This window comes from Phyllostomus hastatus, unplaced genomic scaffold, assembly GCF_019186645.2.
Source record: "Phyllostomus hastatus isolate PE091 unplaced genomic scaffold, TTU_PhHast_1.1 phas_scaffold_55, whole genome shotgun sequence".
NCBI classification, from domain to species: Eukaryota; Metazoa; Chordata; class Mammalia; order Chiroptera; family Phyllostomidae; genus Phyllostomus; species Phyllostomus hastatus.
The window spans coordinates 12,288,719-12,316,103 of NW_025334035.1; the positions used below are offsets into that span (position 1 = coordinate 12,288,719).

Below are 27,385 nucleotides of genomic sequence, written 5' to 3' on the forward strand. Positions count from 1 at the left end.
CCTCTGCCTAGCCTTCCTCTAGTAACTCCTGAAGTTGTGTTGTCTAGCCTGCCTCTCAGCCTAGCCCCCATGTTGCTGTTAGTGGTGGTTTTTTTAATAATGATAGGCCATAGGTAACAGTGGGTGAAAACCTTGGCTTTTGGGGGCCTAGTTTTCCTCCCCCTAGCCATCTTTGGAGGCAGGTCTTCAGTGAATTCATAGGAGTGCTTTTAGCACCATTTTGGTCCTTGGTGTTTGATAACAGCCTTCCATAGTAGGTTCTGGGAATGTGCTCAAAGTGCCAAGGATACTTAGGACTCATGGAACTTTATGGGAAAAGCATCCTTAGACCCCATTTAAAGAGGCAGTGCTCTGGCTTGCACGGGGCAACACTGGGAATGACAGTCTGGTCATCTGTGGTGGTGTGTAGAGTGATTATGGCATAGGGTTTTGCAGTGGCCTTTGATGCGTCTGTCCCAGCCACCTTGGGATACTCGAAAGGTGGCTGGTTTCACAGGCAGACCTCTGGAATCACGGGTATGAGGGCAGAGACTGACTGCAAAGTCAGTTAAAAGGAGCCTATGGCTCCATGAGGTGGATGGCTTTCAGTTCATAGTTTACAGGGAGTCTAAGCTCCTGGAACCTGGTGGCCAGTCCCCTACCCCAACCTCCTTCACTCAGAAGCGCTGCTAAGATTCCGACATGCCTGGAGCAGGGGCACAGTTAGCATCTACCTGCCTGGAGTTTGCTACCCTGAACAGGACAACTGTAATGTAGAATTTGGGAAGTCCAGGGTTGGATGTAGGGTCCCAACTACACTCCTGGGAGAGAGCTTTAAACAACCCATTCACATCTTAGGCTACCAGCATACCCACTCCCTAAATCCTGGAATGCTGAGGATTGATTCTTTTGAGCCAAGGATAGCTTCTCAGCAGCCAAACAAAGGTAACAAGGGGGAAGAGGGAAGACCAGTGAGAAGCATTACACAACCTGCCTTTTCCAGGTTCTGCAATTTGGCTTTCCCATGGGTGGGTTGCCGAGGCCTGTGTTAGGTAATGGCCTGAGTGCCCTGGTAGGAGCTGTTAGTCTACTTCAGCCACCCTACCCCACAAGGCCCCACTTCGTGTCACGTCTGAGCTGTACCTGTGGTCTCCCTGCCCTCATAGTCCTCGGCAGGAGCCAGAAGCTCCCCTCCAGGGTCCTCTTTGCCCACTGTTCCGTCCCGGACTTCCTCTCCACAGCCTGGGCCCTCGCCCAACTCCAAGATGGTGGGTAGGTGGCCCTGCTTTGGGCAGCGCTTGCGCAGGCTGAGCAGGAAGGGCTGGGGCAATGAGAAGATGTCCACGTTGTTGCCCAAGTCAATCCACGTGACACTGGGGAACTTGCTGGGGTCCTTAAGGGTGTCAGTGAGGTCACGCAGCAGGGCTCGGGTCAGCCGGTTGCCATTGAGGGCCAGCGTGGTGAGGTGGGGCAGTGCACTGAGTGCTGGCAGCAGCTGTAAGACCATGTCATCTGTGAGGCCTGTGAAGCCCAGCTCCACACTGTCCACCTGCTCCCCACAGCGCTGCAGGTAGCTGCTCACCCGTTCCAGGTCACGGGAGGTCAGTGGGATGCCCGATAGGTCTACTGTGTTGTCCAGTGGGCTTCCAGCTAGGACAGCCTTGAGACTGGAGGGGAGAAGGGACAAACAGGTTCAGGTAGGTGGGGCAGGGCTTTTCTCCCAGTGCAGCAGAGCTAGCATCGTGGTCTCCGCTCCAGGGATGGGCGGGAACAGCCCTGGTCCCCTGGCTCTACCCCACATCTCAGCCTGGCCAGGCCCAGCTGGCCAGAGCGCAAGGGGCCACAAGGGAAACACCCAAGTGTTTCTGCAGTGATGAAGGGTACATTCTGGGTCCATAATGCCTGGGTTTGCATCTTAACTCCTTCCTACTCAGTGTGACCTTTAGTTAGGTCCTTAACCTCTGTGCCTCAGTTATTTTCCTGGAAAATGGAGCTATTTGAGTGCAACAGGATTGTTATGTGAAGTAAATCAATAAATGCAAAGCCTTTAAAACAGTGCCTGGTTTCGGTGAGTGATGGATAAATTGCTGTTGTCCTTAGTAATCACCTGGGCTGAGCTTCCTGCTTCTGCAAGAGGGACAAGATTTCTGATGCATCCTTTTCCAAGGCCATGTTCCCCACCAGACGGGGATCCTTAGGCAGATCCCCCCAGGACGGCGGGCAGGGGAGGGTCAGGGAGCTCCAAGCCAGGTGGGAGCTGCTGACTCCTGGAGGCGGGGTGCTCTTTGCTCCCTGCCTTGTGCCATCCCTTGCTTTCTTCCCCTGCTCTTTGTTCTGGGGCCACAGCCCTCTACTTTCAGGTATCACAGGCAAGCCCAGAGGGCCAAACGCTGGGAAGGAGAGGGAGCAGGAAGGGGCTGTTAATAGCCTGAGCTGAGCAAACCCCTACCCTGGGATCTCCTGAAGCTGGAAGGCCACCAATAGTTTGCTCATCTTGCCCTGCCCCAGGGAGTATAAGGTAAAGCTCTCACGGCATGGCATCTAAGGGCTTGGAACACTGCCTGGTATTTGTCTAGCGTGATTTAAGTGCTGGCTGTAATTCTTGTCTATGTTATTAATAAAGCAGGCCTATCGCACCAGGGAAACAAGTAGTGTGGTGGTTAACAGCCTGAGCCTGGGGCTGGATTCCAGCCCTGCCACTTAGCAGTTGACTGATTGTGGCTAGTCAGATGGCAACAGTAATAGCCCTGATCTTGGTCAATCCTTGAACAAGTATTTGTTAAGCTCCCACTAGGAGCCAGGGGCTGCCCTAGGCACTGAGGCCACAGTGCTAAACCAGGTGGACAAGACTCCTGTTTTCATTCTGCCAGAGAGGGCCTGGCCAACAAGCAGACCAATCTGAGAGTAAAGCCAGAGAAGCTTGGGGGTATGGCCACTTGGGAAGGCATCTTTAAGGAGACAGCTTTTGAGGTGACAGTCAAAGAAAAAAGTAGGCCTTCAGGGTTTGGTGAGAGTTCTAGTGAGGGAGTGCAGGTGCAAAGGCCCTGAAGTGGGAACGACCTTGAGGTGTCTGAGACCAGCAGGATGGAAAGAGGGGCAGGGGACATAGGAGAGTGGGAGCAGAGAGAACAGAGGGACTGAGGACCCACCACATAGGGCCCTATTTGTGTTTCACTCGACATGCCAGAAGCAATTGAGGGGAGCGAGGTTTCTGAATAAAGAATGGACTGAGCACATGTGTGTGATGGGGAGACAGGAGAAGAGGCCCCTGGACTCCAACAGAGCTCTGCTTTTCGATCTTGAAGAACTAGCTCTCAAAGTCTCCTTGTGGCCTTCTAGGTCCCATGGGTTCTCCTGTCCTGCTCTGTCCCAAATATGGCCCTGCCCTCAGCTCAGCAGGAGCCTCGCTTCCTCCACTTGGGGAGGCCTCCCCAGAACCCACCTCCTCCCTGGCTTGTGGGGCAGAGCTGTCCATAAGGAAAGAGGGTCAGCCTGGCCTCTCCCCAGCTACAGGACCTGGGAGGATGAGCCCACGGCAGCAGCAAGGCCCAGCCCATCTTTCAGAAGGGAAGGCTCTATGCCCCATGGCACTCACAAGAGAGGCAGGGGTGCTTCCTCCTCCAGAAAGTCCTCCTTTCAGCTTCCTCTCCACCTGCTTCCTATCATATCCCACAGGTTCTGTGTCCCAGGTGCTCCCCCAGTCTTCAGGGGGCCACAAATCCCCTGAGGGTTCTCACTGCTGCATGGACCAGGGATATGCCTGGGTCTGGGTACCCCTGGGGGAAAACCAAGAGAACTGGGGGCAATCAGTGAGCATGCTCACTTTCAGTGCAGTACACCAGGAATCAGAAACTCACACCCACCCTGCCCATTCTTCAGAATGGGCCCATGTCCCCCAGCCCCCACCCCACAGAGCAGGGCCCTGCCTCCAGGGCCTTACATGGCTCATGCTCACCTGGAGTGCTCTCCTGGCTGCTTTCCCCACCATAGAATTGTCTTTCCATCTCACCTACTTCAGGCAGCATTCCAAGACAACCCCCTCTGGTGCAGCTCTTGCCTTTGCCCCACTGTCCTGGGAGGGGGTGCTGTGTATCAGACACCCAGCCTGACATAGGCTGTCTTTGGGCTGCAGAGGGAGACTGGCAGAGGGGCAGGGCAGACCCAATGCAGGTGACTGTGACTCACCAGGCCTGTGGCTTCCTCTTCACCAGCCCCCGGTGCCGCCGCCACTGGGAGTGGGGGCTGAGATGGTATGTCAGCTGCCGGCACAGCTTCTCCATGGCACCCAGAGCGTCACCTTCCTGCAGAGGCAACAGAGGTGGGCAGCAGGGGTAAGAGCCCAGTTCCCCACCTCCAGCCTCCTGTCCCTATAGGAAGAGCACCGCACCCAGGCTGAGCTGGGGGAGGCCCACTCTGCTGGCTCAAGGTGAGCGCCCTCGGCAGAGAACAGTGGTTACAAACTGATCTGCATATTTTTAGTTCTTGTGAATTAGTTGCTATGATAAAAAAAACTGGAGATGTATATAAAAGTCTGGATTCCAGGTGATCTGACAACAATCGACTGGAGCCGAGTTGCCTCCTGATCCCTCAGCCAGGGTTCACTATAGTCCCTGCCACCCCCCAACATCCAGGGCCATTCTTCTCCTTCAGTGGTTCAACAAACATTTATGAGCGCCTAGTAGGTGCCAGGCACTTGTAGGAGCTGAGGACACAGCCATGACCAAATGTCCTTGCTCTTGTATTTCTCATGGTAAAGAGGGAAGTAAAATACTTTTACCATGTCTTATACCCATGTCAAAAGTTGGGGGAAAAAGAATGAAGGAGCCACGCCTCTCCCAGTTTGATTCATCTGTTACCTGTCTGGCCCACCAGTATTTGAATTGAGACCTTGGGTCTGAATTGTGTCCCCCCAATTCTTCACAAACTCAGAATGTGACTGTATTAGAAAACAGGGCCTCTAAAGAGTAATTAAGGTAAAATGAAGTCACTGGGGCTGGCCCTAGTGCAGTGACTGGTGTCCTTATGAGAAGAGACTGGGACACAGGCATGTACAGAGGGAGGACCATGTGAGGACACCATGAGAAAACAGCCGTCTTCAAGCCAAGGAGAGAGGCCTCAGAGGAAATGAACCTGAAGACACCTTGATCTTGGAATTCTGGCCTCCAGAACTGTGAAATAATTTCTGTTGTTTAAGTAGAATTTTGTTATGGCAGCCTGAGCAAACCAACACTCCAGGTTGAAGGGTGCAGCAGGGAGACACTAGACAGACTCCCACTCCATCCCAAGGGAAAGCTGCCCAACAAACAGTCACTGCGCAGCCCTGAGGGAGTGAGCGGCTGAGACTGTGTGCTCCCACCAGATGGTCCAGTGCCAGGGTCAAGAGCCAGAAACCAGGGCTTAGCTGGAAACGCACTTGTGACAGAAGTGTGGATGTGGTCAGGTTTAACTATTAACCCACTCCAGCGCTCAGCAGAGCACCTGGCAGAGTGAGCACTCAGTAAAAGACAGCTTGATTCTTATTACCATTATCATCATCAGTCTGCTAATAGGGGAGCAGCACATTGAGTAATTAAGAGAATGAACTTGGCACCAAACTGTGGATTTCAATCCTTGCTTTGTCTCCTCTTGTGTATGCCTCTGATCCTCATCTGTGCCAGCCTCACAGGGGATTTTGTGAGGATTAAATGAGTTACTACTTGTAAAGTGCTCTGAATATAACTTGGCATACAGCAAGCTCTCTAGGAATGCTCACTGAATCAATGCCGTGCTGTATTGTAAGAGCGCAAACACACAGAACTCTGGCAGGCTAACGAAGAAAGATTACTTCTGCCCAGGCTCAGATTTGACCTGGGCTTTTAAGAGCAGATGGATTAGTGACAACAACTTGTCCAAGGGCTTGGGGGTGTTACAGCTATGGGGGCAGGTGACAGTCTGGAGCCTGACTTCTTGCCACTTCCATGTACCACCTTGGCCCAAGCCACTATTGTCTGTCACCTGGATTAGTGAACACACACATTATGCTAGGGCCCCTTTATGGAATTCCCACATCATCCTACTGTAGTAACTGCTTTCATCATCCCCATTTTACAGAGGAGGAAACTGAGGCTCCGATGGCCAAGGCTGTTGAAAAGGCAAGAGCATGAGACTCTGAAGGAGGGAGACAAGAGACAGTGGGGGTAGGCAGGGGAGAGCTGAGCGTTCAGAGGTGAATATATGCAGAAGGAGCCAGCAGAGAAAGGGAGGCCCACACTGAATGACAATGATCTAGAGGAAACCTCTGGTCTCTAGTTCTCCACAAACCTCACCACTTCCTGTTGCCTAAGATTGCCCAAGAGAGAATGAATGTCACCTGTCACTCCTGACAAATGCATTTACAACCCCTGGGGTTCACACCTTTCTTGCTGAGCCTGGGCTTAAGGGTGTGCGTGGTGAGAAACAATAGGCGGTGAAGCAGGCAGGGGTTCCATCATGGGGGCAGCAGGGGAATGGCAAAGAGGGAGCAGCAGAGTCACATTTGCATTTTAGGACTGTCCCTCGGGCTGGGAGATGGAGAAAGGGGTGAGCTGGAGGCAGAGAGGGTGACTCAGGGTCAGGCCCATCTGTTTACATGTGGTTTGGGGAATCCCTGCCAAGCCCACGGAAAGGGCTGCCAGTGACAGGCTACCACACTGGGTGGGCCATGCACAGGAGAAGAGGGTATAGGCAGGGAGGGGTGAAGAGGGGTCTAGGCCTTTGGCTTAGGACAGGGGCAGAAGGATCTAAAAGGCTCTGGGTGAGAGGCAAGTGAAAGCAGGACAAGGGAATGCTAGCTCATTTCCAGCTGGGAGATGGGAACGGATTTGTGGAGCCAGAGCTCAAGACAGGTCCGGGCTGGACCTTCCATTGGCATTTGATTAAAGCCCCTGGCCAGGAAATGAGCTGAGGGGAAGGCAAGGGGAAGCAGCAACATCAAAGGGGCAGACATACTGGATAGGCAGGGACTGAGAAGGCATAGTCAGAGACAGAATGCTGCCAGTCTCCTACTACATCTGCTCCAAAGCTGAAGCTTCAGCTCCTCCTCCAATCACTCCCAAGGTTTCCAAACCAGGGGCCCTGGGCTCTCCTTCCATCCTGTAGGCCTGGGCAACGGGGAAAAGAGGCAAAGCCGCCGCCGCAGTGTGCCGGCGCTGTCACCAGGGGGCAGCCCTGTGCAGGATGAGGCACAGGGTTAGACTTCGCGCCGCCGCTCCGGACCTGGGAGACTGCGTGGGCCTGCTTCCGCGTTGACTAACCCGGAACAAACAACATAGCCACCTAAGGTGGTTGACCCAAGACCAAACGTAAGCTGGTGTCCTCACAGAAGTGAGGGCTGTGAGGGCTCCCCTCCACTTGTTTCGACCAAATAAGCAACTGCTGACGTTTCTTGAACATCCGCTATGTACGTATGTTAGGCATTGCCTCTGTGTATCGCATGCCTGAACTGATCATAAAGCTGTAACAACAATTTTATGAAACGAGCTACTATTGTCTTGTTTACAAACGAGGAAACTGGGGGATAAAGATGTGGAATAGACTGGCACGCTACACAATGTGTAAGATGGCATCAGGATCCAAATCTCCAAACCTTGGCAGGCTCCCAACCAGCCACCCCGCCCTGTGCTCTGCTCTGCCCTCTTGTAGATAATCTTGTGCTTAGGTTAGTTCAAGGTGGTTCTATCATTTGCACCCAGAAAAGACTTAATCAGGCCCATCTAAATTTTTTCTCAGCTCCATCACTTTTTGAAAGCCCCTTCCAAGCCTTCCTCCTGCGGAGAACAGGACAAAGCAGGGCAGGCCCAGAGGAGGGGGAGTAAGGAGAGCTCGAGAAGGTGGGGAAACAGCGGGTGGAAGGGGAGGGAGGAGGGCAAAGTGCCGTTTCTGCGAGGTTTCAGCAAGGAGAAACAGCCGCCCCTCAGGCCCTTTGTGAGACCTGCAGTGGTGGGGGGTGGGGGGTGGGGTGGGGAGCTCCTCACTATAGGCCGCACATTTAGCAAGGCTGTGCACTCTGCTGGTCTCCACTGAAGATTTCTTCTTAAAAGTGCTGTTACCCAGCAGCCCTTTTGGGCAACCACATGCCACTCCCAAGCCACAGCTGATTGGTTCAGAACTGGCAGAGCGCAGCCAATCAGCCCTTTCCCTGGAAACTTGACTTCTGTAAATCGGGAGGGAAAGAGAGAGAAGAGTGGGTTTGGGGGAGGCAGGGGTCGAGAGGTGTGCACTGTTTGTCTGTAGTTCTAGTCCCTCTTTCAAGCTTGGCTGCCTTAGGCCCGACAAGACCCCTCAGTATCAGCATAAATTCTGTCCCTAGCCTGAGGCAGCCAGAGTGGACATCTGGCAGTAGAGTCCTAACTCACACAGGAGGCTCGAAGGCAGTTTGTGGAATCAATTCTGTTACCTGTGGGAAAGAAAGGTGAAGCAGGAGAGGGGCTGGTGCATCAGGGGTGACTGGGTACGGTAGGGCAGGGTGTGGGTCACGTCGGGACAGTAGCCTCTTGGGCCCGCCCAGTGCTGGAGTCCCTGGATTAGAATCTATCTGAGGGGCTCTCGCGGGCCTGTCAGGAATGATGCTCAAGGCAGACCTGCACTCCCCCCAGGAGGGGGTACAAGCGCTAGGACCCTGCCCCATCTCTCAACTGTCCAATAGCGCCACTTGCCTGACACCCTCACTTCCCTAGGCACCTTTGCACGCTGCGCCCAGGCAAACAAGCATAGCCCTGCACTGCTGTATGCCCAAAGGCTCCCTCGTTCCTTCATAAATTCATTCATTCATCAAACACCATGCTGGAGACTTTGTGCTGGGTTTTCTGTTTACCGCCCCCCCACCCCAGCTCCACAGATGGCATCACCCACCCCTCTTGCCCATGGCTCCCAGCTGGGTTAAGCTAATGGGAGCAACTGGGAGAGGGATCAGAGGGCAGGAGGAGAGAAAGGTCAAGGGATTTACTTTTTTGGTTCCCTCCCTGCTCCAGCATGTGTGGCAGCCAGCCTCCAAGACAGCCCTAGTGACCCTGGACTCCTCCTCTTTGTGCCCTCAGATAGCTTCCTTCCATGCTGTCTCAGGGTGGATCAACACACTATGGCAGCAGTGGTGGTGTATCACTTCTGACACTAAGTCATAGAAGATATGAGGCTTCTGCCTTGCTTTCTCTGGGATCGCCTGCTCTGGGTGGAGCCAGCCGCTGTGATGTGGGGACACTCAAGCAGTCCTGTAGAGAGGCCCCTGTGGCAAGGAACTGAGGCCTCCTGCCCACAACCATGGGATGTGCCATCCAGGGGGGGTGGGACTGCCAACCTCTGTCAAGCTTTCAGGTGTTTAGGCTTGGCCATTCTCTCGAGAGACGCTAAGCTAGAACTACCTGGCTGAGCTGCTGCAGAATTCCTGACCTACAGAGACTGTATAGCAATAGAAAACATAACACAATTCTGGAGGAGACATTCTCAGCTTGGCTTCAGCCTCAACACAGCTGCCACCGGCCATTCCTTCCATGGTAATGACTTCCTGTGGTTAGTCTCTGGGGCCTCAGTGTCCCCTGTTCATTTTGTTTATCCTGCCACAACCCTTAATAAATGCTCTTAAAAATTCATAATGGAAAGGGTCTCCTGCTTCCTGCCAGGGCACTGCTTGCTGTAGGATGTAACTGTGAATGGGATAGATGCTGCCTCTTGCCCCTGTGCAGCTTATTTTCTAGTGGAAAAAGCAGATGATATGTTAGTCAACAAATAAAGAAGCAAGGTAATTTGGGAGGCTGGTCAGTGAGATGAAGAAATAAACAGAGTGTGAGGGAGGCTGATTGGGAGACTGGTATGAGGTAGGCTGATCGAAGAAGTCCTCTGAGAGATGACTGTCAGGCTGAGTCTGGAGAAGAGGAACCTCAGACAGAGGCGGCAGGTGTGGCCAGGGGTGGCAGCATCTGGATGCTCCAGGAACAGAGAAGAGGCCCATGTGGCTGGAGCAGTCAGCAGGGTGGAGAGTGGGACAGATGAGATGGGAGATTCTGGCAGGGACAGGTAAGGAGTGTGGGTTTTACTTGAATTACAACACAAGGCTGTGTGTAAGGTTTTTAAGCAGGTATGTATGTGATCCAATTTACCTTTGCAGATGGCTCCCTGGCTGCTCCCAAAGCATACAGAGGAAGCTGAAGGTTCAGCGGAAGACTACTGCAGTAGCCCTGGGGAGGAGGACATGGCCGGGATTGGCCAGGCCCCTGGGCCTCCAGCAGGGCTCACTCCGCTCTGGCTGCTTTGGAACTCTGGCTCAGAGGTCAGCTTGGTCATTTCCAAGCCTCTGAGCCCACAGGGGCTGGGGCCTAGGGCCATATCTTACTTGCCACCACATCCCACAACTGAACCTGCTTGGTACCTGGTTGGTGCTCACTGATTAGTCACACCTCAACTTCTGTGCATGGGGTGCTTAGCTCTGCCAGGCACGGGCCAACATTTCTCAAGAACCATCTCCCTGAACTTTCCAAACAGCCCTGCAGGAATAAGTTTCATGCCCACCTTAGTTGAGAAAAACAAGGTTTGGCAAATTACGTGATCTGAGAAAGGCTGCATCCATGCAATGGACTGAATGTTTATGTCCCCCCCAATTCATATGTTGAACCCCAATTTCAATATGATGGTGTTTGGAGGTAGGTCTTTGGGAGTAATTAGGATAAGCTGAGGTCATGAGGGTTATAAGAAGCCAGAGTATTAGCTTTCTTTCTTCCCACCAGGTAAAGACACAGTGGGAAGGCAGCTGTCTGCAAGCCAGGAGGAGGGTTCCCCCTCAGAACCTGGCATGCTGACACCTTGATCTTGGACTTCCAACTTCCAGAACTGAGAAATAAATTTCCGTTTTTTAAAAGTCACCCAGTCAGTGGTAATCTGTTACAGCAGCCTGAGCTAAGACAACCCAGGTACAGCCCCTTTTGTCCCCATCCAGACGAGGGGACAGATTGCAATGCAGGACCCTTGGCCTTCTGTCCTTGTCGTTAGTCCAGTCCTGTCTCCTGGGGTCTGACTTGAGAGTTAACTGCCTGTAGTCCTTCCTGTGTGGAGGGAGGCATGAGCTCAGCTGCCCCCACACAGGGCCCCACCCCCCGGGGCTGGCTGCAGCCATGGGAGCCCCAGTTGAGCCCTGATAGTACAGAGACCCAGCCCTGAACACTTGGACTCAACTCCCCACTGGGGTTCTCACCTGCATGTGGCCTTTCTCAGATCACTTCATTCCCTGAACTCCATCTTCCTCAACTCTAAAATGGGCATAAAGGGCACTTCTCTCCTACTAGCTGCTCTGAGTGCCCCAGTACAGCCTGCCCCCTTTCTTACCACTGTGTAACTACATCCATACTTTAGAAAAGGCAGGGTTCTGACACCTGCAAGGCTTCCTACAGGTCCGGTCTCCTCCACATCCCCAGGCTGAGCCAGGTGTAACTCCCAGGAGCAGAGAGGGTGGTCTAGCCCTAGCTGGCTCCCTGTGGCTCCTGGCACCAGCTCCTCTTCCCTAGGCCTTGAGGTTCCCACTCCACCGAACCTCACTGCTGGCCTTTTCTTACCTGCGAATATTTGAGCCCAGCATTCCCGCCTTCTGCTGCAACCTGCCACCAACCCACCCCCTGCACTGGCCCCCAACTTGTTCCCAGCCCTCCACAGTTACACCAGCCTCTGAGTCTTGGCATCAGACAGCCCCAGAGGCCAGAGAGGAGCCCTAGACAAAGCCCCAGATGGAGGGTCAGCCCAAGGCAAGGTTCCAAGCCTCTGGTGACCATGTTCAAGTCTGCACCCAGGCCACTTGACGGTGGCTTTGGAACCACCACCTCACTCTTATCTCAGATCCTCCTCTGAAAGGGGAGGTGTCCCTCTGGTACTCAGACCTGGTCTGGCTTCCCGCCCGCCATGACTTCTTGAGGAAACACTTTTTTTGGAAGCTGCCGGAAATTGAGGGATGGAAGAGAAGGAACCAAAACAACATAAAGAAATGCCCAAGTGTGGAGCTGCCTCAGCCTGGCCCTCCCCTTTCCCGCCAGCATCTAAGTGGGCAGGTCTGGGTGAGCCAGCCTGGCGCCCAGCAAGGACTGTGGTCCAGCAGCCAGGTGGAGGGCAAACCCTCCCATCCAGAAGCAGTGCCTGCAGAGCCTGGAGAACCCTGGAGCTTCCCCTGCTCAACTCCCTAAGCCAGGGAGGAAGTGGATGTGGGTCAACTGCAGGGTGGGGGGAGGACTGGGGGGAAGGATTGCATAAAATGACAGCCTCAGAGACAAGCACCTGGGGGTAGTGGGGACTGAAGCAAATTGGAGAGCACCATGCAGGGCCACTGCTGGACTTATATGGCACCTTTGTGCAAACAAGAAATAGCTTATCTCTTGGTGGACAGTCTGGCACCAGTGCCCATGGCTTGCTGGGCAGAGAGAGGGCTGGATTAGAACTGTCTCCTAATTCCCCTAACCCCTGCCGCCTCTGTTTGCACATCTTTGTGCAGGGCCCAACCTACACAACTGTACCTGATGGCCCTGGTGCCGCATAACAGGGGTGACCACTCAGTTCCAGCCCTGCAGAAACGAGGGCTTCTGGTTGCTGGAGCTCCCCATTTTTCAAGGGCAACTGAATATAGGGATTGTGTGAAATATTCTGATCTTTAAATGTTGACAATAAATCTAGATTTAAAGCACTTGTGTGCCAAACAAAACCTGTCCTGATGGTGCCAGCGTGCAGCCTCTGCCATGGATGCTGGGTCAGGGGACAGATGGGCACCTCAGGCTTACCCTTCTGGTGCCTGCAGTGGGGCCCATCTCCCTGGGTCTGGACACTGAGCTGCTCTGCCCAGAAAGGTGCCCGCCTCACACCCCAGACCTGGCTAGCTTAGACCACGCCACCCTACCGGCTTGGGGCAGTGGATGTAGCGAGCCAGGCTGATGATGAGGTCATGCGTGATGGGGTCCACCAGGTTCCGGAAGCTGGCATAGCGGTATAGAACGTCGTCCAGCGAGGTAGACTCCATGCCCAGGTCCTGTAAGAATGAGGGGGCCCAGAGGTCAGGGTGGTCCTGCCCTACCCTCCAGTCTCACCCAAATGCCCAGAGCAGCCCCTGGAGGCAGCTCAGCTGCCTCCAGAGCAGAGTGCTGGCAAGGCAGGAAGGGAAGAGACCACCTCCAGGAGGGTTCCTAACCTTCAGGAAGCATCTACAGAGCTCCTTCCCCTACCCCGCCCCCGCTCCACCCTGCCCGGAGCCAGACAAGTTCCTGCAGAGCTGGCCTGCCTAGTTCAGTCTCTTTCCCGAGACAGTCCCGGCTACCACCTCTCAGGTTCCCCAGGACGAAGCCAAGGGTTGCTGGCCAGGTGGTCAGGTGAGGGCATGCAGCTGTTTCTCCATCTAGGATGAATTTTGGAAATGGCACGTGTAACAAATTCCCCAGCCTTGTGACAGAATCATGCATTGATACTTGTTTTTATCTTGCCCCTGAGGTCATTTTTACTGCTTCTTGGGCAGGAGACCCAACCTCAGTGTTCCTTTACCTTGGGAGGGGGGCAGTTCCTGAGTTGTGGGTTTGAAGAAAGAAGCTGCCAGGCCCCAGGAAGAAAACCCCACCAGGGCTCCCAAAGAGAGGGTATCAAGTGGGTCCGCCTAATCGGAGGGGTGGGAGCAGTGGCAGAAACCACAGGGACAGACATGCCACACGCCTGAGGAGAGACAAGGATTTGGGAGGTCCCCCACACCGAGAGCTTCATCTGGGAGCCTCTGCAGAGACCCCTGGCCACCAGCAGTGGTCAGTGTGGGTTAGCACTCAATGGCCCTGCTCCAAATGCTCTGGATATTGGAAGACCCCCCCATTCTCGCACAACCCCAGATAAAAGGCAGACCCTCCAAATATGACTAAGCTTGAATTTCCCACCAGCCAAGGCAGTGGGAGCTGGAAATGGAGTTGACTGCGTTAGAAAAGTAAAGAAACATGGTCTTCTACCCTAGAGTGTTGGAGACGCTTGATGCTCTCCCTGTGTGAAAGAGCATGCGTGTACCTTCTGCCTTTCCTCAAATGCCTCTCCCCAGTTTCTGTTGTCCTTGGGAGGGAGCCCTGATCTCTGCTCCTAGCTTGGTACCTTCCACAAACCAGGCTTCCACCTGGGGACTGCCCCCACCCCACCCTACGGACCAAGGGGTAACTGAGGGGGGGCAGAGAAAGCAGGACCACCCACTTTTGCTGCCCTCACCCTAAGCCCCCTAGGCCCCAAAGCCACATGTGGTGCTGCCCAGCACAGCCCAGAGGAGGCTCCCAGCCTGGACTGCCAGGGTCCAGTGACCAGGGGACAGGAAGTGTATGGGTGACGGGTGAGTTCCAGTAGGGGTTTGCTGTCATCTCAGTGGCATAGCCGGAACCTTTCTAAATGCCTTCCCTGTGTGATTCTTAGAAATCCCTGTAAGGCAAGTGGGCTGGGCATCATCATTCCCAACTTACAGATGAAGAACCTGAGGTCCAGAGGGGCTGACTTCTTCAGCTGTCTGAAAATTCTAGGAATGACTACAATTGATACTGCTGTACAGTACATTTGAAAGTTAGTAAGGGAGTAGGTCCTTATTTAAAAAAAAAAAAAGAGAGAGAGAGAGAGAAACAACAGGCCAGAATGGAGTTACTTTCGCTAAGGTACAATAGCAAACAAAACCTTAATAACTAACATAACTGCAGTTCCAGCTTCTCCCAGGAGTAGAATTTTAAACCACTCAGTCTGGAATTTTCCATCAGCACTAGTGAGGTGACTTGCTTGATAAGACATTCTGCCTTTCCCTAAGGAAAGGAAAACTTATTTGAAATAATTCACTGTTTAATTTTTTTTCAATTATAATTTACTTATTGATTTTAGAGAGAGGGAGAGGGAGAGGGAGGGAGGGGAAGAGAGAGAGGGGAATTAATTTGTTGTTCCACTTACTGATGCATTCATTGGTGGATTCTTGTATGTGCCCTGATTGGGGATCGAACCCATGACCTGGGTATATCAGGATGACACTCCAACTGACTAGCTACCCAACTATGGCTAATTCATTCTTAAAAACAAAAAAACACACCAGATTTTATTTATTTTGAGAGAGAGGGGAAAGGATGGAGAAAGAGAGGCAGAGAAACATCAATTGGTTGCCTCTCATACATGCCCTGACTGGGGACCAAACCTGCAACCCAGGCATGTGTCCTGACCTGGAATAAAACCAGCAACTCTTTTAACTTCTTAGGGCCTCTCTTTCTGCCTATAAAAACCTTCCCCTGTGACTCACTGAAGCACCTTTCTATCTTCTAAATGGGATGCTGCCCCATTCATGAATCACATAATAAATTTTATTCAGTTGAAGTTTGTTCTTTAACATGTTAAAAAGTTCTCATCACAAGCATAAAAACACGTTTTTCCCCTTTTTTTCCAGCTATATGAGGTGATGGATGCTAACTAAATTTATTGTGGTAATCACTTACAAGTCATTATGCTATGTACCTGAAAATTTACAATGCTGTACCTCACATTTCATTAACACTGAAAAAAAATCACAGGTAATAAATATGTTAGAAAAATGAAGTTCAGGAATGGTGGGGGTGGGGGGCCCACACCCAGCCTCGGGCCTGTTTTGAAGGACTGCTCTGATTTTTCTACCCCTGGGAAGGGGGCGATGAGGAGGAGACAGGCTGGAGGGCAGAAGTGCTGTTCTGTGGCTTGGTGGTGGACATTTCTAAGAGCAGAAAAAGAAAGGGTCGGTGGCTGATGGATCTGTCTCTTCGAGCCTTGCTGAGCCAAGCACGCTCTAGCCAGGTCCTGCCTGTGAGGATCAGGGGCACTTTCCTCCTTCCTCTTTGTTAGAAAAGGATGGGGCAGCAGTGGCCAGTCTGGGGGCTCTGTTTTACATTCAGCAGGAATAATCAGAGGACAGCTGCCTTGCCCTTCGCCAGGTTCTCTGGCTGCTGAAATAATTTACTGGCAACCCTCATCCACCTGCATGGATGCAGGCGGAGGGAGGTTCGGCTTGCCCGCTGCCATGGTCTAAGAGCTGAGGGCCACGTGCAGCACTGCCTTGTACCTCTGCCTGATTGAACAGGACAGAGGCTCCCTGTCCTGTTCAATCTCTCAGTCGGGCTGCATCCTGGGCCAGCCCCCTAATGGCAGGGAGCCTCTGAGTTTTTTCATCGGTAAAATGGGGACAGTGATCTGGCATCACAAGTATGTGAGGGAAATAAAACCAAGTAACACATGCACAGACTCCCACAGGGAAGAGAATTACTAACGTAGCCCTTTCCCTCGCACCTTTCCCTTGTGAAGTCCCTCCTCCCATCATGCAGTGTTTCTGAACCTCTTTTGGACCACAGACCCACTTGAGAATGTCACAAGCCATGACCTGTCTTTCTAGAAAAACTTGAGAGTCAGGGCAGGACAGGGGGCTTGTTGCATACAACTCACCCAGGCCCCCTGGTCAGCCGGAAAGGAGCCTCACAACCTCAGGACACAAACTATTACCCAGAAATGTGCAGAACATTGGGCCCATCCTCTCTGGGGCAGGAGGAGGCTGGGAATGTAGGGAGGGGAAGTCCAAGGGCATGTGTTCTTGGGTGGAGGACAGGCCCACGTGTAAAAGGTCAGACTGCCCTTCCCTGGGGCAGGCAAGTGGGGTGGAGGGCAGAGTCTGGGGTGGAAATAGAGGGGTGGCTGTTCTCATGGTCAGAGGCTGGATTTGTGGCCCCAGGAGTTGGCCAGAAGATGGGTGTATCTTTCCTTTTCTGTTGTGCAGGCTGGGCATGCTGCTCCCGGTGGGAGACTTGATGCCAGCCCCTGCGCTCCTGCATTTTGCCCACGACTCTTCTCCTTGGGGTGTACCCCTGCCCAGGACGCACACCTGGAGGTCTCCTTTTACAGTCATCCCTGCTCCCTGTCTCTGAATGTCCCTGGGAGGAAGCACTGAGTTCTAGGCTCTACCCAACCCTCAAGTCCTCCTCTGTGAAATGGGCACAGTTACCAAACTGTGTCCCAAGGTCTGGCGACAAGAGGTCAGAAAAATCTGCAAGGCTGCAGGCGGCCAGACTCTTAGCAGAGCAGCTCCACTAGCTGCTCCTCCCTGTACACACACACACACACACACACACACACACACACACACACACACCCCAGTCTGTAGCCAAAGGAAAGTTCGAAAACCCTGGACCAGAGCACTGTTGGGTCTACTGGGTTCCTACTGGCCCTGCCCCATCTTCCCATTTGCTCTTCTTTCCAGGCCAGGGGAGGCTGTCTCACCCTAGAAGGACCGAGGAGACCCCAGCTGCTAACCCAGGAGGCCAAGATGGTTCTGGGAAGGTGCAAAATGTCTGACCCCAGAGGCCCCTGATTCCTTGTCTCCCCACCACACTGAGTGACCAGCTGCTGACAGTGGCTCTACCTCTCCAGGTGGCTGCTGCGTAGGTTCACTTAGTCCTTGCTTGGGAAGGAGCAGGGATTGGGAAGATGGGAAGGAAGTGGGGAGGAGGGTCTCCCCAGGAAGGCAGAGGTGGCCCTGTTCACCGTGCGACTGTGAGTCATTGCCACTGCCCTCCCAGTGCACTCCAGCTGGGGTGGGGCTCCTGGAGGCCCCAGGGCTCCGGATTACAAGAAGCTGCACCAGGGAAAACAGGATGGGACTGGACAAAGCCTGCTGAACATTTTATTGCTTTATTTCTTTACTTTGACCCTGACATAGGCTCACTGATGGCTCCTGCTGCTTTAGGGTGCTCCATGTGTTCTGAAGACCTTGGGCCACTCTGGACTTCTCCTTGTCCTTTCTCTTTTTCTTTTTTTTTAAGAGTTTATTTATTTATTTTTAAAGAGGGAAGGGAGGGAGAAAGAGAGAGAGAGAGAAACATCAATGTGCGGTTGCTGGAGGTCATGGCCTGCAACCCAGGCATCCTGCAACCCAGGCACGTGCCCTGACTGGGAATCGAACCTGCGATGCTTTGGTTCGAAGCCCGCACTCAATCCACTGAGCTACGCCAGCCAGGGCTCTCCTTGTCCTTTCCATGCACTGCCCCCACCTGCCACCCCCAGGCCAGTTCACGGGGATGACTGTGTCACAACTTTGCACTGATAGCCTTGCCGATGCTGCCTAATTAGGGGCTTCCAAAGCCCTGCTCCACTCCATCCGAGGGTTACCCACTGTGTGCCCAGGCACGGGGCGTGCAACAATCAAATTCTCATGTGGCCCCTCCATACAACCCTACAAACAGCCTTGGCCTTGGAGGAGCTGGTCTGCTTTGCAAACACCAGGCAGCGAGGAAAATGCTAGCTTCTTCATGACGGGTTTCAACGGTACTATCTCTAGGAACTGTGCATATGGATGGTTCCTCAGCAGAAAACCTGGGAATAAAGCGGGTGTGCCTGAGTCACCACTTGGCTTGGACAGTGCCACTGGTGTGGGACCAAGGAGCCAATGGCCAGCATGGCCAGCACATGTCCTCTCACAGGAGTGGAGCTTGAAGAACCAGGTTTGGGGACTCGTTCCAAGGACAAGTGGAGATTCACACAGGAAGGTTAGAACATTTCTCAAAGTGCAGAGAGGTCCCTTGAGACCCTTTCAGGGGCTCTGCGAAGTCCTCTTTCCAATGACATATCAGAGTCATGCTATAACACCTTTGTAGACTTCAATCAAAACAACTTGTTGCAACAGACCAAAGCAGAAGTGGTAGGTGTGAGAAACTGCAGCTGTCTCCTTTAAGCCACACATTAAAGAGATTTGCAAAACCATGAAACAATGCCACTCTTTTCACTAAGTTTTTATCTAGTTATTTTTGTAAAAAATTCTTTCAGACAAGCTAATTAATTTTAAATGAATAAATAAATCTTTTAAAAAAGATTTTATTTATTTAATTTTAGAAAGGGGAAGGGAGGGAGAAAGAGGAGAGAAACATCAATGTGTGGTTGCCTCTTGAGTGCCCCCTTCTGGGGACCTGGCCCACAACCCAGGCATGTGCCCTGACTGGGAATCAAAGTGGCAACCCTTTGATCTGTAGGCCAGAGCTTAATTCACTGAGCCACACCAGCCAGGGCTGAATAAATAAACATTTAAAATATTTTTGTGTTGCTTTCTAATATAGTAAATACCATTCATTGGCTATAGCCCACATACAGAAAGATTCCTTGAAAAACTAAAACTAGAACTGCCGCACAGTCCAGCAATTCCACTTCCTGGTACGTATCCAGAGGAAGTGAAAAGGCTATTGAAGCAACATCTGTACTCCCGTGTGTGCTGCAGCACTGTTCGTAATAGCTAAGATACAGGAACCACCTAAGTGTCCATCAATGGACAAATGTAAAAAGGAGACGGTCCCACGCCAGTGACACTATCCAAGCCAAGTGGTGACTCAGGCACACCTGCTTATATTCCCAGGTTTTCTGCTGAGGAACCATACATATGCAAAGTTCCTAGAGATAGTACCATTCAAACCCGTCATGAGGAAGCTAGCATTTTCCTTGTTGCCTGGTGTTTGCAAAGCAGACCAGCCCCTCCAAGGCCAAGGCCATTATGGAAAGTGGCCTATACACAGATCATAGAACACTATTCAGGCATGAGAAAGAACATCCTGCCACTGCAGCAACATGGTCAGACCTCGAGGACTTTATGTTAAGAGAGAATTCAGACAGAGAAAGACTGTATGTTTCTTATAGTATATATAATCTCAGAAGAACCAAACTCAAAAAAGGAGTGTCACCAGGGGCTGAGGGAATGGGTGAGGCATTGCTTCAGGGCACACACTTGGAATAAGAAGGTAAGCCCTGGAGACCTGCCGCAGTACAGTGACTGTGGACAACAGAACTGTATTCTACACATTCCACTTGCTAAGAGACTCGCTCTAAGTTTCTCCTGCCTCTAGAAGAGATGGTGATGATGTGGCACAACGGGGCTGTTAGATGGCACTGCGATGGCAACCAGACTGCAGTGTAAATAAATGTATCCGATTAATATGTGGTACACCTTAAACTTGACCAGTGTTAGATGTCAGTTATATTTTAATTTAAAAATAGTATAAATACATGTTTTATAAGCCAGTCTTTAAAAATTTTTTTTTGTAAATTCCATGTTAATGCCCAATGGTAACTGTGTTATGCAGTCAGGTGCCTCTTGTATGTAAACATTAAATAATTGCTCTTTTTGTCCTTATAAATCCGAAACTGTGAACATCTACCCAGAATTCTGATGTAGCAGAACCTATACTAACATTAATATCGTCTGATTTTTGTATCTTACTGCTGTTCCAAGCATATCCTGCTTTATTATAATCGCTGTACATTGTGTATAGTGAGAGTGTGCGGTTTTCCAGGACCACATTACCATAATCCTTGTCTGATTGTCGAGTTTTCTCTTCATAATGACAAAGAAGTGGTTACTTACTATGATATTATGGTGAGTGGGTAAGTCACCTGTGCCAGTATAAAGAAAGGAATTGCTTTCTGAAAAGACTGTAGATTTTCATCCTGAATTTTAAGTGGTAACTTTGGAACTCAGCTGCCAACCTATGGTCTCAAATATATAATTCTTACTACGATGTTAAATTGTAATTACAAATGGATAAATGTTAATTGATTTTCCTAAAACAAACAATTAAGCAAAAAGAGTATAAAGAGGGATCCTGACACCAAAGTTGGAAAACTGCCAGGTCAGAAGAACTGTCACAGAACAGGGCCAAGGGGGTATGATATACTATTACCAAAAGGACGCCCCCACTAGGTTCACATTGTCCTCTGTCAGAGGAAAGATGTCTCTCAATGCCAGAGATTTGTGAAAAGGAAAGGAAACGTTTATTTAAAGCTATACAGACTTAAAGAAGTGACCTAATGTCTTCATTAAAATATCAAAGTCTTTTAGGATACACACACACACACACACACACACACACACACGGTCCTTACTTCTCCCTCTGCCCTAGTCTGGGGTACCATATCTCAAGAAAAGAAGTAGAAGTCTGTGATTCAGGCTTTTGGCACCACCAGCTGTGTCACTGTCAGGATCTCCAATTAATCCAAAGCCATGTGGCACCTTCTCATGGCCTACTGGCAAAAGTCCTTGCATCCCTTTTTTTCCAGGTAAAGTATCTCTTATTTCTTAAGCCATATGGCCAAAGAGAGCACCCCAAAGCCACATGGTCCTCTCCCTGGCAAAGCTGCAGGGGTTCCCACTCTAGCTAAAACCATGTGGTTCTCTCTTCAATGCCACAGCTGTGTGGTCCTCTCTTACAAAAGCTGCAGGGGTCCCCACTCTGGCAAAACCACATGGTTCTCCCTCACATGGCTGCTGTGTCTGGGTTTAAATCCCCGCACCAGTCTTCCTTTGTGCCCCCATTTCCAACTCCTCCTACAATCAGTTACACCTGCCAGCATTCCTGTATTATTCCAAGTTTACTGGGCTGCCATCGTGAGTCTGGGCAGGTGTGGCCCCATATCATGGAGCCAATCTTGTCGAAGCTCTCATACAAGTGCTGTAACCAGGGGGACCTGCCCGCCCCCAGTTACATCTTAGGGGGAAGTTCCTTCCATCCTCCTGGCTCAGAGCATGGCCACAGCTTTTTAACATATCTATGCAACCAGTTAAGGGTTATAGATATGTTAAATGACCATGCCAGAGGTTAGCTGCAAAGCTGTGGCTGTACAAAAAAATAGCTCTGCATGTTCCCGCTCCATGTGTCCCTTCCCACAACTCACACCTGTAGGAGGAAGGGGTGAGGACATCCTATATCCCTTTCTAATATTTCCTGGACACCTTGAGTTCTGGACCCCATTCCAAATCCCTATTTGGGGCCCCACTCTTGGCTCCACCCTGTTTCAGAACAGGGTATTGTGGGGTCTAGAAAAACTACTCGACACACAGCCAGCTGCCTATGTTCCCCCTTCCAGCCCCCAGCCCTCAGTGAGGCTCCCCACTGATGCAGAGCCAGCTCTGTGTGGTGGTACAGAGAGGCCCGGGAGGGGGCAGTGGGCTCTGTGCCCGCAGCTGGTCTCTGGGAGAAGGAGCGATGTGCAGTCCGAGGCACTTCCCTGGACTTGGAGAGGGCACTGCAGGGGCCCAGCACCGGGCAGTGTCTGAGAGGATAGCTCCACATCTAGAGAGCAGCTTGGGTGGAGGGTCACCAGGTTATTTCGACATTTGCCTGCCTGCCAGCTCCTCTCTTCTTGGCATAACTGGAGATTTTAAATCCAGGATACCACTCATTTTTTTAAAATGTTGAAACAACTCTATTACTAGTACAATTTGGCATTTTAAGTTCAGGTTTGGACAGATTTGCAAGCCACTGGGACTGAGCTGGCATGCTGGCTGCCGCTGCTCAGTCCTCTCCTGAGACTGGGCGCATACCTGCACCGTGTGTTCGTGTGCTGCTGCGGAACATCCAGGACCAGTCCTCCCCTTGGGATGCACACCGGAGGGCCTCCTTCTGAGCTCTCACCTACCTGAAAAGCCTGTACACTGAATTGCTCCTGAAGACAACTTGGCTTGAGGGAAGTCCCTTTCCAAGGCTAAAAAGGCAGTTCTTTGTTACTCGGCTGCCCTTGGTATTCAGCACCGCATGCCACCCTGAGGCTGCCTGATTTTTGTGTCTTTAACTTCTCTACCCAGGCGCCCATAGGATTGTCTTTGCCACAAACCTCACACTGCCTCTCCTGGACAGTCCCAGCACACTGTTCCCTTCCCAGGAGCATCAGCTCAATACCCGGGTATGAAATAGATTTTTGGTCTCTGTCCCATTTGAAGAATAGAAACCCTAAGCTCTCTGGAATTTCCTAAGTGAGGAGAATGACAAAAGCATCTTTTGTTACATCAAGAGGAGACTTTTGGAAAGCCCCGATCACCTTAAGATGGGGCTGGTGGCCAGGGAACCAACTGCTGGTGGAGTTCATGAAAATCCGTAATAGTGGCAGCATTTCAGGACTTTGCTCATCCCTGGCCACGACCACCGGCCATGCTGGACATCAGGCACCATGCCTCAGGTGACCTTTCTCACACCTGCCTGGCCATGGTGGCTCCTGAGAGGTGCTTTCTCTGAGAGGAGAGAGAAGCCCCAGCAGGGTGTGGTGCGGGGAAGGTGGAATTAGCACTGTTTCTACCCCCAAATCACCAGTTACATCAAAAAAGGGCAGTTGCCTGATTTTCCCATTGGTGAGGTCCTCAGACTGAGGAAGAAAGGGGTTCTTCCCTTAGTGTAGGTAGTTGGTCAGTATCAATAAAAAGAGGGAACAAAGGGAATCAGACATTAAGCATAATAAATGAGGCAGCTGAGTTGGACAGTGAACTGCCTCACTAGGAAGCTGCAGCATTCACAGGCTCCTAAGGGATGGCTGTGTCCTCCTCCGGCCTCGGGACCCAATCCCAGAAGTGGGCAAGAAGGACTGTTGCTGATGAAAGAATGAAAAAAGCAGGAGAAACTCCTCTGCTGGGCACATGCACAGCAGGAGTCGAGATGGTGCCTATAAAAGGAAGGGGTCCCACCTGGGAAAAAGACTGGATTGGTTGGAGGCTGGGCCAAAGCATTTGAAAGTTGGGTTCATTTGAAAGAGCACTTAGCCCTTCCCAAGCCTGAGATAACAGGACTAGAGGCTAACAAAGGCCCCTGGCTCAGTGACACACATTCGTTCACCTGTTCATTTGTAGTCACCTGGGCCTCGCAGCTGCGTGGGCTTCAGGGGGGATCCAAGCACAGACTGGATACTGGATATGGCAACACAGCTGCAGCTAAGTGTAGCCAGGAACAGAGGCTGAATTGGAGTGAACCAATGGCACAGAATTTCTGGATCTGGTACTCTGGGCTCGATGAAGACAAGACTGGAGTTCTTCCACAGTGGGATGGACAGAGATGAGACACTGGGAACCTGGGGGCAGTCTTTTCTCTCTAGTCCAATAAATCTTACTACCCTCAACCTCCCATGCAGGAGTTCCCGGAACTGTTTTTCTTGCAATTCCGTGAAAGGACCCCCTTTCCACTGGCAACATCTGACGACCATGGAGGAATGGGATGCACCCCGGCTTGTGGTAAGAGCTGGGACCTCATTTACCCTGCACTGGGAGGCTGGGAGGTCTTATCTTCACTAGTCTGTCTGTCTCCCCTCTGCTGCTGCCTGTGTATGTTTTTTGGTTCCTCTTCTCTATTTTCCCTCCCTGACCGTTTCAGCTCCAGATCCAAAATTCCCATTGGCCCCACCTTCATGGGCGTGGGCTGACTGGCGTTGCCTAATGACCTAGCACCCCCTCAGCGGCTGCCACCCACCAACCAACAACATTCCCATGGCCTGCTTGGTGTGCAGTGAGCGCAAGGCCCACTGCAGTCTGCCTGCCCTGGGGACCCTATGTCCTTAGTGGCCTGAGGGGCTAGGCGCCTCCCTCCGGGCAGCATGCTCATGTCCCAGGAGTGGCCACTGGCAACCCTGTGGCCCCGTGAAATGGAGGCCACCACCTGCAGGCTGCTGGTGTGTACCCAGCTCCTGTTGCAATCACAGCTGCTTGCCTGCGCCCTGGGAGTCGTGCCAGCGCAGGGCGGCCACATTCCCCTAGCTGTGCAGCATACAGAGGAAATGGTGCCTCCAAGGCTGAAAATTCCCAGAGCCCAGTCCTTAGTGCTCCTACAGATGCTCGGTAAGCAGAGGGCCTCAGATACAAGTACTCACGGAAATAGGAAAGTTTATGTTAAACTAATTGGAAAGTGATGATTTTTAGAAGAACCTCCACAAGGAGAAAATAATCTTAAGACTGATTGAATGTTAATTTTTCCCACAACTCTGGTGCCCTCTCATACCCAGGGCTACCCCGAATTTTATGATCTTCCTGGAGAAGGCCGACAGGATTTTCCCTGAGGGCCAGACATGCTGTCTTGTCTGGCCAGTCCAACTAATCCTTAGGAAGGCTTAACAGAGAGCTGCCCAACCTTACTAGGCCTCTTGAAGGATGGGGCTGCTGGGAATAGGAAAGGCAGGGAAACAGTTACTAGTCCAACTACTAAAGGCCAGAATTTTAGGGTGAGGTTTCCTACCGGAGATAGCGGAGGTACCGTCCAGATCGCCCATATGGAGTTAAGGCCACCTGAATGAGCGGAGTGAGCCCAGCTGGTAGTGCCTGATCACCACTGCAACTGTTGGTAAATGAAGTTGCCTGCAGGGGACGGGGTGACACTACACCTGGGCATACTGTATTGCCGTCTTTGGGAGGGCCTCTGCCCCTGTCGGGGGAGGTGCAAGGCTCAGGCTTTGGGACATTGGAGCTGCCACCAGGTTGCAAGTCCACACAACGTGGTACTAGAAAAAACTGAGGACACCCATCTCTTCCCTTAGTGACCCAGCTTCTTCCCCTTCTGCAGGAAAGGAAGTCTCGCTCCCCAAAGACAATAGGCAATACCACCTCCATCCACAGTGCCTCCAGAAACCCCGGTTTGGGGTGCACACTTGTCAACCGGAAAAAATTTAACCCTGGGTCTCTTAAGGAAAAGGCTTATAGATAATTGGCTTTATGAAACCAAAGTCTGTACTTCTGTACTGCAAATACCTGGTCTTTAAGAACTCTACCTAGGCCATCTTTTAAAATGCAAATTTCTGGGAGGTAAATCTTATCAAGAAATCAAAAGAGAAAAATAGCCATTGGAACAAACCAATTTAACTTATTTCAGCTGTTCCTTTCTAAATCAGTGAATTTTGCTTTATAATACTAGTCTCATAGAAGCACATCTCTTGAAAGTGTGAGTGTGGCACCAGCTGCTGTGGCTCGCAGATTTCGTTCCTGGTCAGGGCAGGTGCCTAGGTGGCTGGTTCAGACCACGCGCTCCCCACCCACCTTGGGAGTAGTGCAAGAGGCAGCCCACTGATCTGATGATTGATGGCTGTTTCTCTCCCTCTCTCTCTCCCTCCCTTCCCTTCTCTCTGGGGTCAATGGAGCATGTCCTTGGGTGAGAATAAAAAAAAGTGTGAGTGTGTTTCTAGAAGTACCAAAATGTGTTTGCCAATCTAAAGAATGCTAATTACTTACTTTTTTAGGTAATACAGAATTGGAGTTTGGTCACTTTCACTCTGTTAGAGGGAAAAGATTTTCCTTTTGCTTTATATTATCCTCCCTACCTGATTCCTCTAGAATCTGGCTATTCTTTTTTTTTTTAAATATATTTGATTGATTATGCTATTACAGTTTTCCCATTTTTTTCTCCCATTTATTCCCCTCCCCCCACCTTAGTTCATGTCCATGGGTCATACATATAAGTTCTTTGGCTTCTACATTTCCTATACTATTCTTAACCTCCCCCGTCTATTCTGTACCTACTATTTATGCTTCTTATTCCCCGTACCCTTTCCCCCCATTCTTCCCCCTCTCCCTCCCCGCTGATAACCCTCCGTGTGATCTCCATTTCTGTGATTCTGTTCCTGTTCTAGTTGATTTTTTTAGGTTCAGTTGTTGATAATTGTGTTTGTTATTTTACTGTTCATATTTTTTATCTTCTTTTTCTTAGATAAGCTGCTTTAACATTTCATATAATAAGAGTGTGATGATGATGAACTCCTTTAACTTGACCTTATCTGGGAAGCATTTTTTCTGCCCTTCCATTCTAAATTAAAGCTTTGCTGGATAGAGTAATCTTGGATGTAGGTCCTTGCCTTTTATGACTTCAAATACTTCTTGCCAGCTCCTTCTTGCCTTCAAGGTTTATTTTGAGAAATCAGCTGCTAGTCTTATGGGAACTCCTTTGTAGGTAACTCTCTCCTTTCTTCTTGCTGCTTTTAAGATTCTCTCCTTATCTTTAATCTTGGGTAACATAATTATAATGTGGCTTGGTGTGTGCTTCCTTGGGTCCAACTTTCTTTGGGGCTCTCTGAGCTTTCTGGACTTCCTGAAAGTCTGTTTCCTTATCTAGATTGGGCAAGTTCTCCTTCATTATTTGCTCAAGTAAGTTTTCAATTTCTTGCTCTTTCTCTTCTTCTGGCACTCTTATAATTTGGATGTTGGAACATTCAAAGTTGTCCTGGAGGTTCCTAAACCTCTCCTCATTTTTTTGAATTCTTGTTTCTTCATTCTCTTCTAGTTGAATGTTTATTTTTCCCTTCTGTTCCAAATCGTTGATTTGAGTCCCGGTTTCCTTTCCTTCACTGTTAGTTTCCTGTATATTTTGCTTTATTTCACTTTTCATAGCTTTCACTTCTTCCTCTATTTTGTGAATGTACTCAACCATTTCTATGACCATCCTGATTACCAATGTTTTGAACTCTGCATCTTATAGGTTAGCTATCCCTTCATCGCTTACTTCTGTTTTTGGAGCTTTGATCTGTTCTTTCATTTAGGCCATTTATTTTTTTTTGTCTCGATGCACCTGTTACATAGTAAGGGGTAGAGCCTTAGGTATTTGCCAGGGTGGAGCAACCCACATAGCTGCAGTTGTGGTGCTGTATGTTGGGGAGGGGT

General features: G+C 50.9%; 1 protein-coding gene across 1 annotated transcript in view; it reads right to left on the bottom strand.

The window, feature by feature from the left end:
- Positions 1-88: 88 nt before the first annotated feature.
- Positions 89-27,385, bottom strand: part of LRRC75A (leucine rich repeat containing 75A) — a 46,865-nt gene continuing 19,568 nt past the window's right edge. The window contains exons 2-4 of the mRNA XM_045824028.1: positions 12,857-12,985; positions 4,165-4,280; positions 89-1,646 (exon numbers count right to left, since the gene is read on the bottom strand). Coding sequence (XP_045679984.1) covers positions 1,106-1,646; positions 4,165-4,280; positions 12,857-12,985 — 786 coding nt within the window. The 3' untranslated portion in view covers positions 89-1,105. The remainder of the gene's footprint in view (positions 1,647-4,164; positions 4,281-12,856; positions 12,986-27,385) is intronic.